Source organism: Myxine glutinosa, chromosome 8, assembly GCF_964187855.1.
Source record: "Myxine glutinosa chromosome 8, kmMyxGlut1.1, whole genome shotgun sequence".
Classification (NCBI taxonomy): Eukaryota; Metazoa; Chordata; class Myxini; order Myxiniformes; family Myxinidae; genus Myxine; species Myxine glutinosa.
Window position 1 is genome coordinate 100,241,376 of NC_136268.1, and position 14,726 is coordinate 100,256,101.

At 42.7% G+C, this 14,726-nt stretch overlaps 1 protein-coding gene across 2 annotated transcripts in view; it reads left to right on the plus strand.

Moving 5' to 3' along the window:
- The window catches only part of LOC137432765 (lysosomal thioesterase PPT2-A), a 32,669-nt gene extending 19,473 nt beyond the window's left edge, over positions 1–13,196 (plus strand). For both annotated transcript variants that reach the window (XM_068124956.2, XM_068124955.2), the window contains exons 5-10: positions 862–960; positions 3,138–3,242; positions 7,181–7,264; positions 7,569–7,653; positions 9,169–9,223; positions 12,192–13,196. In XM_068124956.2, the coding sequence (XP_067981057.1) occupies positions 862–960; positions 3,138–3,242; positions 7,181–7,264; positions 7,569–7,653; positions 9,169–9,223; positions 12,192–12,335 (572 nt within the window). In that variant the 3' untranslated portion in view covers positions 12,336–13,196. The remainder of the gene's footprint in view (positions 1–861; positions 961–3,137; positions 3,243–7,180; positions 7,265–7,568; positions 7,654–9,168; positions 9,224–12,191) is intronic.
- Positions 13,197–14,726: the final 1,530 nt, after the last annotated feature.

Sequence of the window (14,726 nt, forward strand, 5' to 3'; positions counted from 1 at the left end):
GGATAAGATTTTTTTAAAAGTGATTCTTCACCATTGAAAGATTGGCCTAAAACTGGTATATAGCAGGATATCTGAAAAAGGTGTGGACGGATTTGGACGAAACGTGGTGGATGAGTTGGTTAAGTGACAAGAACAAGACGATTAAATTTTGGTTAAGGTCCAGATGCAGATCCGACATATCAGTGGGATACAAAACAAACTAATCAGCCTGGCGGAGGTATGCGCTCTACCGAGTGCCGTTCTAGTTTTAAGTGTGTTTGTGTGCAGGTCGCCCAGCTCGTCAAAAAGAGCTACCGGCTATCAAGCTTATGAAAATATAGAGTTGAAGGAAAGGACATCCGACCACTTGCAATGCGACGAGGAAGACCCTCCCATGTTAGGAATATCATAGATTGAGTTACATCTGAGGATTGCCATGGCCTGTAGCGGCTTCATGGCTCAATAGCAAGTTGAACACAACAATGCTTGATTTTACTCATTCTCATCATTCATTTGTACATGATGGCAAATTGTGTTCAAATTGGTCTTGAGCTGACAAGGCTGCAGGCTGTAATGACTGAAAAATATGAATACCCCTCGGATAACTAAAACTACTACTTTAATGGACCCAAATAATCGCATTTTGTAGGGTTGGCTGCATGTGTTGTCTCTCTTCACATCCCTCTGTCACAAGCATCCTGTTTCTCCATCCAACGTCTCTCATGTCCCTCTCCACCACCTCGTTCCACTTGTTTGTCTGCTACTCAATGCATCCATGTCAAAGAAGACCTTCCCGAGCGCATGCCTCAGCCCTCAGATTAGCCACAGGTTAAAAGTGCAGTATGTGTTGGTATGAAGTGATGGTTGGGTGTTTGATTGCAGGTGGACTCATCTGCAGAGCAATCCTGTCGACCACAGAAGTTCACAATGTGAAAACATTCATTTCGCTCGCAGCACCACAGATGGGGCAGTTCGGAGGAGGTGAGAGAGAGAACGAGGAAGAATCAACATGGAAACCAGATTTAGATCATTTTAGATCCCTTTGCAGTGCTTTTAGTGGATGGCAAGCCTTGCATCAATAATTTTATTGCTTATTTAAATTTCATCTATGATTTGAGTGACAAGAAAAATGGTTGAAATTTTGTATTATGAACAATTACAGGAAAGTTGGTGTCTGGCCTTTGGTGAGGATATTTTTGTAGATATCAAGCCCATATCCAATTTTGGTTCTTTGGGAAACACAATATCCTACAGTCTTAAACTCACAGCAGTTTGTTTCCTGGTATAATCCATATAAATATTTTCAAGTGTTTGTGCGTTTGTACGTTATTCTTTCACAGCCGAATCATAGCACCTGGGGGCCCCAAATTTTTAGTGTAGGATCTTCAGAATCTGGTTAAGGTTTTAAGCTAACCCAACCCCACAAGGAAATTATCTGTATGTACGTTTGTATATGTCTGAAAATTAGAAAAAACTCGACATAATTCAACGTTGCAACGTCGACCGATTATGCCTCCACTCACATTATCACATCGTTATACATAAAAAAAAAAAAAACCACCTTTAGAGGCCATTTTTCCCCGCAAGCGGGGGTTGGCCTTTTTCGGGAACTGTGGTTGTTGTTGTTTTTCGGTCCCCTTTTTGAAGCAATGTTTTACAGCCGGATGCCCTTCCTGACGCCAACCCTTTTTGCTGCCTTTAACGACAAGCAGGGAATTACCAGTGAACTGGTACTCAATTAGCCGACCTCGGAAGGATGACAGGCTGAGTCAACCCCCCTGGCGTTAATTCAGCGATTGACCGGGATTCGAACCCAGGATCCTCGGATCCTAGGATCCTAAGCCGGCACCCTAGCCGCTAGCCCAACACCAGGGAACACATCGTTATACATACTTGTACCAAATTTGATTGAAAGCCCTTCAGTTGTTCTCAATCAAGAAGTAGCACGTTTTTACCTGACATGACCTCTGATCTTTGACCTCCTGATGTTGAAAACGAATCGGTTAATCTTTGCATCATTATGCATACCTGCACCAAGTTCGAATAAGATCCCTTCAGCTGTTTTTAAGTTATCGCGGTAACGAAAACCTATCACGGACGGACAGCTGGACGGACAACCTGAAAACATTACCTCCGGCGACTTAGTCAGTGGAGACATAAAACAAACGGCTGGGCCAATCTCTACCAAATTTTGCAAACTTGCTGGGGTACCTGGGGTCAGGTCAATTGTACAAAAAAAAAAAAATCTCTCCCTCCACCCACAAAGTGCTGCACAGGGGAGGGGGGAGGGGGGAAACTATGTAGGGATTTTGGCACATGTGCATTGAAAACGTTGAAAGCTTATAAATAATTTCGTTTGTGTTTTTATACTTTTTTGTTACTTTCATGAGAAAAACCACCGCTGGAAAAAGCTCACCCCATCAAGCAGCACCGGGACCTCCACACCCTTCCCTCCCAATCCTGGGATAGCACCGGGTAGCCCCTGCTGGTTTGTAATATCAGTATGATGTGATGCTATTTTATTACAAGGTGGCCATGTAACACATGTGACAGCATAATCGATGTTCTATTCACCTTACACACAAACGTTGCTTTAATTAAAATTGAGGTGGTTTTGCATTTTGGACATCAATATGGTGCATTTACAAGGACAAACCGACTAGCTGTGAGGGTGTGAGGTCATACCGTTAGATCACACCAGGTGGGTTGACTCAGCCTGTCATCCTTCTGAGGTCGGCAATATGAGTACCACGTTCCTGGAAATGGGGAACTGCATCAGTAGCACAGCCACGCTCCCAGCAATGATGGACCCAGCAAGCACGTACTGCATACGAAATAAAAAGGGGTGTGATGACGTATTAAGAACGTTCCAGTTTGTCAGACAGTCAGGCCAAGGGATCTGTGACAAATCACAACCTGGTTGGGTTGGTGGCTTCATTGCATGGGAGCATCGTCCCGGTTCTTCTATGGTTTCTTGGACATTGGATATAATACCTGTAATGTAATGGGAGGTACTTGTCTAGTATATCAATCGAGTCATTGTGCTGCAGTAAGATCCACAAAAGCTTCTTCCAGTGGTGATACCATATTCGACAAATGCTTCAAATCAGAGGTTCCGTGCTTAGCAAGCGCCAAGTTAACACGTACTTCTGTTTCAGAGTCCACGTGGCTCAAAGCCATTTTCCCTGGAGCCTACAAGTATGCGTTTCACTTTTGCTTCACCACTCTCGGGAGCCTACTCTCCGTGTGCAATTACTGGAATGGTGAGGACCTAATACACTCTTTCCTTTGCACTCCATCTGTTATGATCACAAGAGCTCTTCTAGTGACTGAGCTGTGGCTGTCGCGTTCGCACCTACAGTGCATTCAGAAAGTATTGAGACCCCTTCACTTTTTTCACATTTTATGTTGCAGCCTTATGCTGAAATCGTTTAAATTCATTTTTTCACTCATCAATCTACACTTAATACCCCATAATGACAAAGAGAAAACAGGATTTTAGAAAGTTTTGCAAATTTATGAAAAAGAAAAAACTGAAATATCACGTGGACATAAGTATTCATACCGTTTGCTATGACACTTGAAATTTAGCTCAGGTGCCTCCCATTTCTCTTGATCATCTTTGAGATGTTTCGACACCTTGATTGGAGTACACATGTGGTAAATTCAATTGATTGGACATGATTTGGAAAGGCACACACCTGTCCATATAAGGTCTCACAGCTGACAGTGCATATCAGAGCAAAAGCCAAGCCATGAGGTCGAAGGAACTGCCTGCAGAGCTCAGAGACAGGATTGTGTCGAGGCACAGATCTGGGGAAGTCTACAAAAAAATTTCTGCTGCATTGAAGGTTCCCAAGAGCACAGTGGCCTCCATAATTCTTAAATGGAAGAAGTTTGGAACAACCAGGACTCTTCTTAGAGCTGGCCGCCCGGCCAAACTGAGCAATCGGGGGAGAAGGGCCTTGGTATGAGAGGTGACCAAGAACCCGATGGTCACTCTGGCTGAGCTCCGGAGATCCTGTGTGGAGATGGGAGAAACTTCCAGAAGGACAACCATCACTGCAACACTCCACCGATCTGGGCTTTATGGCAGAGTGGCCAGACAGAAGCCTCTTCTCAGTGAAAGACACATGAAAGCCCGCTGGGAGTTTGCAAAAAAGCACCTAAAGGACTCTCAGACTGAGAAACAAGATTCTGTGGTCTGATGAAACCAAGATTGAACTGCTTGGCCTCCGTCTGGCCACTCTGCCATGAATCCCAGATCGGTGGAGTGTTGCAGTGATGGTTGTCCTTCTGGAAGTTTCTTCCATCTTCACACAGGATCTCTGAAGCTCAGCCAGAGTGACCATCGGGTTCTTGGTTACCTCTCTTACCAAGGCCCTTCTCCCCCGATTGCTCAGTTTGGCTGGGCGGCCAGCTCTAGGAAGAGTCCTGGTTGTTCCAAACTTCTTCCATTTAAGAATTATGGAGGCCACTGTGTGCTTGGGAACCTTCAATGCAGCAGAATTTTTTTTGTAGGCTTCTCCAGATCTGTGCCTTGACACAATCCTGTCTCTGAGCTCTGCAGGCAGTTCCTTCGACCTCATGGCTTGGTTTTTGCTCTGATATGCATTGTCAGCTGTGAGACCTTATTTGACAGGTGTGTGCCTTTCCAAATCATGTCCAATCAATTGAATTTACCACACGTGGACTCAAATCAAGCTGTAGAAACATCTCAAAGATGATCAAGAGAAATGGGAGGCACCTGAGCTAAATTTCAAGTGTCATAGCAAAGGGTCTGAATACTTGTGTAAATGTGATATTTCAGTTTTTTCTTTTTAATAAATTTGCAAAACTTTCTAAAATCCTGTTTTCTCTTTGTCATTATGGGGTATTGAGTGTAGATTGATGAGGGAAAAAATGAAATTAAACGATTTCAGCATGAGGCTGCAACATAACAATGTGAAAAACGTGAAGGGGTCTGAATACTTTCTGAATGCACTGTATGTTTCCATCTTCGGTTAAACTTGTGGGTGTTGTAAACTCAGTGCTGGAAACAGTCCATTGGAATGCGCTCGACATGTGGAGGTAACTATCGTGTCAACGCTTGAAATCAACAGAACGCTGCTTTAGGGATGCTAACAATCATTGGAACCAATGGTAAGTTGACATTTCAACATTGGCCCTTCGTCAGAGCAAAATATAGGGCTCAAAGATGATTACAGCACAATCTTTTGCGCCGATGAAGGATTAACGATGAAAACGAAAATGTCCTCAGCTTCTCCTTATTTAGATCCCTTAGCAGTTAGCAACAAGAAAGAGCAATCAGAGATTGCAGACCCTCACCAGGATGTGTTTTCAGTTGTTTTTAAGGTTTTTGTGTAAAAACAAATATGGCGGCCGAACCACGTGACCGATGACGTCATTATTTTTCCTCCACCAATTTATCCCGAGATTATGCTCAAGAAATTTCATCTTAATCGGATGAAGTTTTGTAGTTGTCGAATTATGACGTCATAATGGAGACGTCATTAACAGATGTTATTCCACATGGAGAGTTCTTTACAATGAGCCATGCCTCAATTTTTTTCTATGCAGCATTTTCGGAGATGAAGGTGCAAATGTTTTCGGTTTTTCCAAGATGGCAGATGAACCACGTGACCGATAACGGCATCATTTTTTTTTCTCCACTAATTTATGTCAACATGACACTCAAGAAATTTCATCTTAATCGGATAAAGTTTTGTACTTGTTGAATGATGTCATAATGTAGGCACCTTTGACATCATCATGAACATATTTTATTCCCCATGGAGAGTTCTTTCCAATGAGCCATGTCTTAATTTTTTCTATTCAGCACTTTCGGAGATATAGAGGTGCAAAGTTTTTCGGTTTTTCCAAGATGGCGGCCGAACCCCGTGGCCTATGACGTCATAATTATCCTTAAAATATTCTACAGGTGGAGTTGCGCCTTTGGTGAAAACTTCCTGTCAATCGGACCCAACGGTTGCAGAGAAAGTCATATTTATTCTGTGTGGACAAACAGACAAACAAACGGACTCAAATGCAATACCCTCTCCTCAGGTGAGGGTAATTTGCATACCTTGAGCAACGTCATTGATTTTGAACATGGTTATACAGATCCTCCGAAGTAGATGGACACTAGCCTTTATCAGCAAGACACTCTTCATTCTGTATCCTGCTGCATAAGATAAGGCAATTATTTATTGTGTGTACATCTGAAAATCATTAAAAATAAAATAAAAGATGGCTGGCCCGATCTCCATAAAATTTAGTATCTGTGCTGGGGACGCCCAGGATCAGCTTATGGGCCTCCCTCCACCAATCCCACGAGGGTGGAATGAAGAATTCTGATTAGAAGGTACAGCTAGGCCAATCTCCACCAAATTTTGCAAAGAGGGAACAGGTATGATGGTACAAAGGGTATCAACTAGTTGTTTAAATCCTTCAATGATGGCAGTTTTTATTATAAACTGCTACCCACCCTTTGGATGGATGGACGTTTGTGTGGTGTAATTCTTTGCATTATATGCCATGAATATGATAAACCTTTTTATGATAAATTCGAAACATTAACATGCATGAATGCCAGGATGGTACTTATGAAACACCTGCTGCCTACTGGAGTAATATCCCCTCCCGCTGGTGGGGGTCAGTATAGCACTTGCACTATGCCACGAGTAAAGTGCAAAATTGCAGGGAAATCTCCACAGCCGACTTGTAATACTCTTCCCCACCACCACTAGGTGGCGCTATATGGAACTCATCGCAGTTGATGACAAACAAACAACGACCGACTGTTTTTCAGTTGTATTATGCAGATAAATATTTACGTCATGCATGAAAGTTTGCATGTTGTATCTGTACAACAAAGCCAAATAAAAGTTGTATTAATTGTCGCAATGAATAGTGTTTTTACGGAAACTCGACAAGTGGCTGAGTGCGATTCATATTTGTCCTCAGCATGGTAGGGACAGGATGAACACCAAAACATGTAATCTCACATTCTCGGCGAGTCAGAAATCCTCCGTTTCAATAAAATTCATTAATGACATATAAGGACCGAGAAACTTAACTTTCCTTTTTAGTTGCACCTTATTAAAAGTTTTGTTTTTTGAATTATGTTGAAATGTCCCACATGAGTTTAAAACCTTCTTCCCTCAGCTACCTTTTCCCTCGTGTGTTTCTTGCTGTGCAGATCCGAAACATCAAGCACGTTATCGACAAAACAATGACTTCCTGGCGGTACTCAACAATGAGACAAACAACCCTCTCGCAACTGGTATCCGTTTCCAGCAATATCCTCCATCGCATCCCTTCAGTGTTGATGTTAACACCTATACTTTAAGCATGAGCCAATTGTTGTAAACACTGAATTACTTAAGAATTCCTCACGTATCCCTGTAGGACATTTAGAAAATGCAATTGTTGCCATGTCGAGGCTTGTGGAAGAGCTCAATGGTAGGTAATGTAAAGTTTTGATACCAACGGACATGAGCAACAATCTTGCAAGAGATGGATGGTATGGAATATTGAGGTGAGCATCGTTTCTCGTGTCCAAAGGGCATTTTAATCTCTATCCACAGAATGGAAACGCAACTTCCTGCAAATCCAAAAGCTCATTTTGATTGGAGGCCCAGACGATGAGGTCATAGCCCCTTGGCAGTCCAGGTAAGAACATGGTCAACCATAACAATTTAACTTGTCTTCCATCACTTGTTTTATCGATTATTTTATACATGGTCGAGGCTCGGGGAAGAGCTAGGACACAACAGATCACGACAACATAAAGGATACAGCAAGAGAAAGGGGAAACGCCATTAGCAGAGTGGAGGGATAGACGGTAGACAGGCAAACAAGATATGTTCCTTCATACTCCTCCCCCACTAGTTTATTTGATTGTTACGACAGGTAACGATGAGGTTCAGTGGAGGACGCAAGGGGTGGACATGGATACATAAGCAAAACTTTGGGAGGGGTGAGGGTGGTTTAACAAGTGTAAAAAAAAAGATCATGGCTTTGGATGGGGGATGACCTGAGATGGTGGTGAACAGCTGTCTTGAAGACCGGGAGAGAAGAATGAGATCGAAGAGTGTGGAAGGTCGTTCCACAGGTGGGGAAAGAGAGGAATAGCTTCATCGCAAGATGAAGTGGGGGTGGACGCAGCTTCATCGCGAGAGATTCCAATGATCTTGAAAGCCTTGGTTTCCACCATGTCAAGCTGAGCAAGACGTAAGGCAAGGGAGACTGCACAGAGGGGAGAGCAGTACTCCAAGTTGCAGATGAAAGCTTTGTAGGTGGATAGGAGCTCAGGTGTGCCAAGGAAGGACTTTGCACAACAGAGGATGTCCAGTCCGTGTCTGGTTTTGGAGGCCAACTTCGAAATGTGGCTTGCCCAAGAGAGATCATGGCTGAGAGCGAGACCCAAGAGATTGAGTGGCTGAACCACTTTGAGAGAGGGTAGTTGAGAAAGTAAATGGGAGGGTTTGTGGAACGGTCCTTTCGGGGGGGGGGGTTTGGGGGGGGGGCGCGAGAGAGAGTGTGTTTGTGTGTGTGTGTGCACGTGTGTGATTTCTCAGGATTGAAAGACATGTTCCAAGTGTTTGACCAGTTTGTGATTTTTTTTTTCCAAGGTCTGAGGAAAGGGAAGAGGCTGCTGCCTGTGTGTCAGAAGGATGAGGGATGTCACGGCAGAGAGTGGAGTCATCAGCAAAGAGATGGAGGATTTTCCAGAGAGTCGGTGAGATCATTGATGAAGATTAGGAATAGCATGGGGCCGAGAACACTGCCTTGTGGTACACCAGCCTTGACAGGGAGAGGAGAAGAAGAAAGGGTTCTGTTGAGAGTCACACGTTGGCTGCGAGAGCGGAGGAAATCAGTAATCAAAGAGTGGAGTTGGCCTTGGATTCCATAGGCAGATAGCTTAGACAACAAGGGATTGCACCCTCAGGAAGTTGTAAACAAATTAAAAAGTTAGCTCATGGATGTCAAGCTGCGATGAATGATGGAAAGACCATTTGCTTGTTACATTAACAGAAATGCTATGACTTTAAGGGATCCTCTCCAACACATGTAGACTGAGGTTTAGGTTAATAGTGTAAACTTATTTAGAAGTTTTGGTTCATTGTATAAATGTAGTTGATGTACAGCAGTCATTTCCTTCACTCCACCCCTCCCCCCCCCTAGTATCTTTGGTTTTTACGACACCAGGGGCCGTGTTGTCGACATTACCCAACAGGAGGTAAGCAGGTCCTTCCAAAAGCCACAACAGCAAATGATGTTAGTTTTTAACACTAATGTGAAACAGTAACTTGATCATACCCACTCCCAGGTCTTTATAAGCTGAGTATACAACAACAACAACAACAACAACAACATGCATTTTAAGGCCATTTTCCCTGCTAGAGCGGGGGTTAGCCTTGCGGTCCCCATGACAATCTTCTCCATTTTGCCCTATTTTCTGCATCTCCCCTTGTTAACCCCCTTGCCCATATTTCTTCTTCCCCCAGCTTTAGCCAAGTCTTTCTCGGTCTTCCCCGTCCTCTACTTCCTTCTACATTCATTTCCATCACTCTTCTCAACCAGTCACTTTCATCCTTCCTCAACACATGACCCAACCATCTCAACCTGTTTCTCTTCACAGCATCCATCACAGGCTTGATTCCCATCATCTTTCGCAATTCATCATTTGTCTTCCTCTCTCTCAACGATACTCCGCACATCCACCAAACCATTCGCATTTCCACCCTTTCCAGCCTTCGTTGATGCTCTACGTTCATTACCCATGTCTCGCTCCCATAAATCATAACACTTCTCACACATGCAGCATACACCTTTCCCTTCAGCTTCACCGACACTCCCCTCCTCATCAGCACGCCACTCAGTTCCTGAAACTTCTTCCATGCACATCTCACTCCAGCAACCGTTGCCGAGTCTGATCCACCTTCTCCATTCAGCATGTCTCCGAGGTAGCAAAATGTTTCAAGTTGAGTGAAGCCCAGTTATAACTTGGATGAGATTTTAGGAACATTTTTGTTTGAAAAATGATATCAGCACATTGCTCATAGATATCCCAATACGTGACTTTCAAAATGAGGTGTGAATGGTAAGGAGGCCTTTCACGCATGTGCTGTGCATTTTGACTCGGTTCTGCTACTCCGGGCACTTTCAACTTGCCGTTGAAAATCTAAATGAAAGTATTTTTAACATAATTTTCAGCATTCAAATGAAAGAGTGGCAATTTCAAAATGGTTAACAATAATTGTTGGGTTCCTGGGATGCAAATCGGATTCACGGAAACGCAAGAAATATCAGTGGACGAGACCGAGAGGTGTTAAGTTCCTATTTTAAGTACAAGTGAGTGGGCACAGTAGATATATAAACACACACATACTTATCCTTTCAGTAAAAATCAGTCCAACTGCCCTTGTGGCCCCAGAAACAAAGAAGATATATTTATAACAGCCCCTATAACTCACCCCTCCCAACATGAGTAATAGTAAATTCAAAGTAAAAAATAACCTGCACATTCACAAGACCCAGACTTCCCATCAGTGTTCAGAAGCACCCAAACCAGGTGTGGCGTTTTGTCATGAAAATCTATCTGATACATCCAACTCCTACAAAAATATAGTTGGCACAAGCTTTGTGTTAACGTTGTGAAGATATCCTTTGCCAAAGACTTGGTTACTGTTGCTTAGTAATGATGCACAGCATCATTGTAGATGTCCATTAAATAAATCGCCTCGCCTGCCAGGTTCAAAGTTCATTCACTAGTAACGATCCGTCGTGGGTTTGTATGCCACACGTCGGTCCACTCGGGCCTTGTACCGGCCTACATGGTCAGAGGTTTGCAGAATGGGCATGTGCCTGTTCGCCGAGCTGAGAAAGGTCTCCAAGTCTTTCATTCATCTCTTTCTCAGGTACTTTTCGAAGTATTTGACTTTTTAGAGTTTTGAACCTTTCAGTTAACAATCCTTATCCCAGATGCATAATATGCTTTCCTTTGCCGAGAACACGCAAGTTTCCTTGGGTTTCTGCACATGCGCACCAAGCATTCTGAAGCAGATTACGTCATTTTAAAAGTCAAGTATTAAAAAAATAGTGCAACTAGAACGGCACTTGGAAGAGCGCATACCTCCGCCAGGCTGAACAGTTTATGTTTGTATATCACCGATAGGCTGGATCTGGATTCGGACCTGAATCAAAATCGAATCGGCTTGTTCTTGTCATCTAACCAACTCGTCCACCGAGTTTAGTCATAACTCGTCCACAACTTTTTGAAACATGTTATATATCGCTTTTCGCCAGATCTCTCAATGGTGAAGAATCACCTAAAAATAAAAAATAAAAATTCTCGTATCTGAATCCATATCCAGATCTTCACCAAAATCGAATTGATTCAGTCTTGTCACACACCCAACCTGTCCACCGAGTTTCATCCAAAACTTGAGATCTCCTGCTGTATATTGTTTTCGCCCATCTCCCACTGGTGAAGAATCACTTTTAAAATTCTAGTAGCGAGATCCGGATCTGGATATTCACCAACATCTAAGCATTTCATCCGTGTCACATGCACTACCTCTCCACCAAATTTCATCAGAATCCCTCCACAACTTCTTGAGATATCTTGTTCACAGACAAACAGACAGGCAGGGGCAAAAACATAACCTCCATACAACTTTAGTGGTGGAGGTAATCAGTTTTCAAATCAAGGGCTTTGAGCTGTATTCAAAATGGGAAGAATGCTTGGCATAGAAGGCTCGTGCCAGTCTGCATTAGCAAGCAACAAACATATTTTATCGAAACGTTGCTCAGAATTTGTTTACCATTTTTGGATATGTTGTGCAATTGACATCTTTATCATTACCCTTCATTACAGCAAAATAAGGAAATGTGGATGAAAGGATGATGGTATTTGTCAAGGTTAAATATGGGAGGGACTGGATCAACCGTCAGTGAATAGATCAAAATGTGGGTAAAGGGAAGGCTTACATCATGTTGGATACAGATAAAGGGGTTGGATGTCTGACCGGTGCTGTTTTACAACCAGTTTGTGTCAATAAATGGTGTTGTCCAAACAATGCAAAGTACATTTTTGAAAATAGAAGTTTGGAAGAATTTTTTTTTCTGAACCAGAGCTGTGCACCTGGTTATAAAAAAAATTTGTTTTGAGGATAGGTTCATATGTCTGTGCTTGTGTGTACCAGGTTTATGCACAAGATTCATTCGGTCTGCGGAGCCTAGACCGGCGTAACGGATTGGTCGTGTGCATAGTGCCCGGCGTGAAACATCGCGAATGGGTGCGCAGCAAGCACGCCTTTGATGAGTGCATCGCAAAGTTCCTCTTGTGAAAATCTCAAAGCATGACGCTGGAATCCACATCTATTTTGTGTAATGATATACCGAGATGCTGCGACAAACCGAATGTCTCTACTGTCCTCAAACAGGTAAACTTGCAATACTGGTCGGTCATTATCATCCAAGGCAATGGCTGCTTATTTTGCTCATGGCACCTGTTTGAAGGGAGTGTCGTAGTTCTACTTCATCATAATCAATCATGTTAGAGATGCTCTTTCATCCATTTATGAAGTGACTGTTTATATATATCAAGTATCAATTCTTGAACTTTATTTTCTTCGGGTGAGGTGAAAATAAATCATTCCTAAACTCGTGTTGAGACGTACAATTGGGGAGCTATTTTAAGGTTTCTATGAAAAGCTAAACTTGGGATTGTTAAAGGAGCCATGCATGCTTGTGTGCACATACACCAATGCATTATCCCCAGGTCACCAAAGGCCTTGTCTGAGGTTTGTTTATGGAGCTCAAACTTGTGCTGTAAGGTATTGGCGATGTCTATTGTTTAGGTATATCAATTATATAACAATGTGGAAGCTAATATTTACAAACAAGTGCACTCATAAACCTGTTTAAGCATGGCATGCATTTCTAGAAGTTTAAAACAGCCATCAGTCGCATTGCTTGTTCAGGAGTCATGATGAAACCTTAAACAATTGCATTGTATGTGGCACGTAATACTTGCTTTACATCACGTTGTGGCCTGTCGATCAGTAATATGGACATCGCTTGCTCATGAACCTTTACATTGCATTGAATTTTCGTTTCAAATGGCGTCAAACATCATGAGAAATAAAATGATGTGCTGATCTATGTGTACAATTAACATTAAAGTATTAAGAGTATGATTCACCAAATGTGTGGAAGTACAAATCATCTGTATTCAAGCAACAAAAAAGTATTTAACAATAGTCTTCCTGGGATATATATATATATATATATATATATATATATATATATATATATATATATATATATGATATATATATGATATATATATATATATATATGATATATATATATAGACCCTGGTGTTGGGCTAGCGGCTAGGATCCTGGGTTCGAATCCCGGTCGATCGCTGAATTAACGCCAGGGGGGTTGACTCAGCCTGTCATCCTTCCGAGGTCGGCTAATTGAGTACCAGTTCACTGGTAATTCCCTGTTTGTCGTAAAAGGCGGCAAAAAGGGTTGGCGGCAGGAAGGGCATCCGGCCGTAAAACATTGCTTCAAAAAGGGGACCAAAAAACAACAACCACGGTTCCCGAAAAAGGCCAACCTCCGCCTTGCGGGGAAAAATGGCCTCTAAAGGTGTTTAAAAAAAAAAAAAAAAAAAAAAAAGTATATGTACTACTGTGTTCAAAAAGTATCCGACCTTTATTTTTCGTGCGTAAAAAAAAAGAAGCTAGGGAGGCGTTGATTGGTGCACGTATGTAGGCGATCCTAATGCGCACGCGTGAATTTTTCCCCACCTGCAGAAGCTGTCATTCGACGGCAGACCGCCGATGAGTGAGGACATGTAAGTGAGCGCCGTCGGATTTTCGTTTTTGACAAAATGACGGAAAAACTTGAACAATGCTACTGCATCAAATTTTGTGTAAAGCTTGGCGATTCCCAAGTGGAAACGATCCGCAAGATTCAACACCGTTCATTCCATTATGAAGGAGGATTTGGGCTTCAGGAGAATCTCAGCGAAGTTCGTACCAAAGCTGCTAACGATTGAGCAGAAGCAACTCCGTTTGGAGATCGCACAGGACATGCTGGAGACTGTGAACAGCGATCCCAGCTTCCTCAACACAGTGATCACTGGCGATGAGTCCTGGGTTTATGGGTACGACCCAGAAACCAAGTTGCAGTCATCACAATGGAAGCATCCAACATCCCCGAGGCCAAAAAAAGCAAGGCAGGTCCGCAGCAATGTCAGTCATGCTGACCGTCTTCTTCGACTCCAGAGAAGACATCATGCGGAATGCGACGGACCAGCTGCGCGCCATCCCAAAAGAGGCGTTCCAGCGCTGCTTCCGACAGTGGCAGAACCGTTGGGACAAGTGTGTGGCAGTCCAAGGGGACTACTTTGAACGAGATTATTAGAAATTTTTTTTTATCTGGATGCGAGTATCTTTTATGAACAAAGGTCGGATACTTTTTGAACACACTACGTGTATATACAGACTTGGCATTTAATATGGAATATTTTTTTTGTGGGGGTGAACTTACTTTTCAAGATTTCTTAGAACCAAAAGTTCATTGGAATTATGTTGAAATTATTCCAGATTTTGTTAATGTGACCTTTAAAAGAAACAAAAACCACATTTGACATTTCGAAGCAAATAAATTGATCCTTGAAAGTGATGTAAACTGATATCGAACTCAATTCATGGACAGTACTG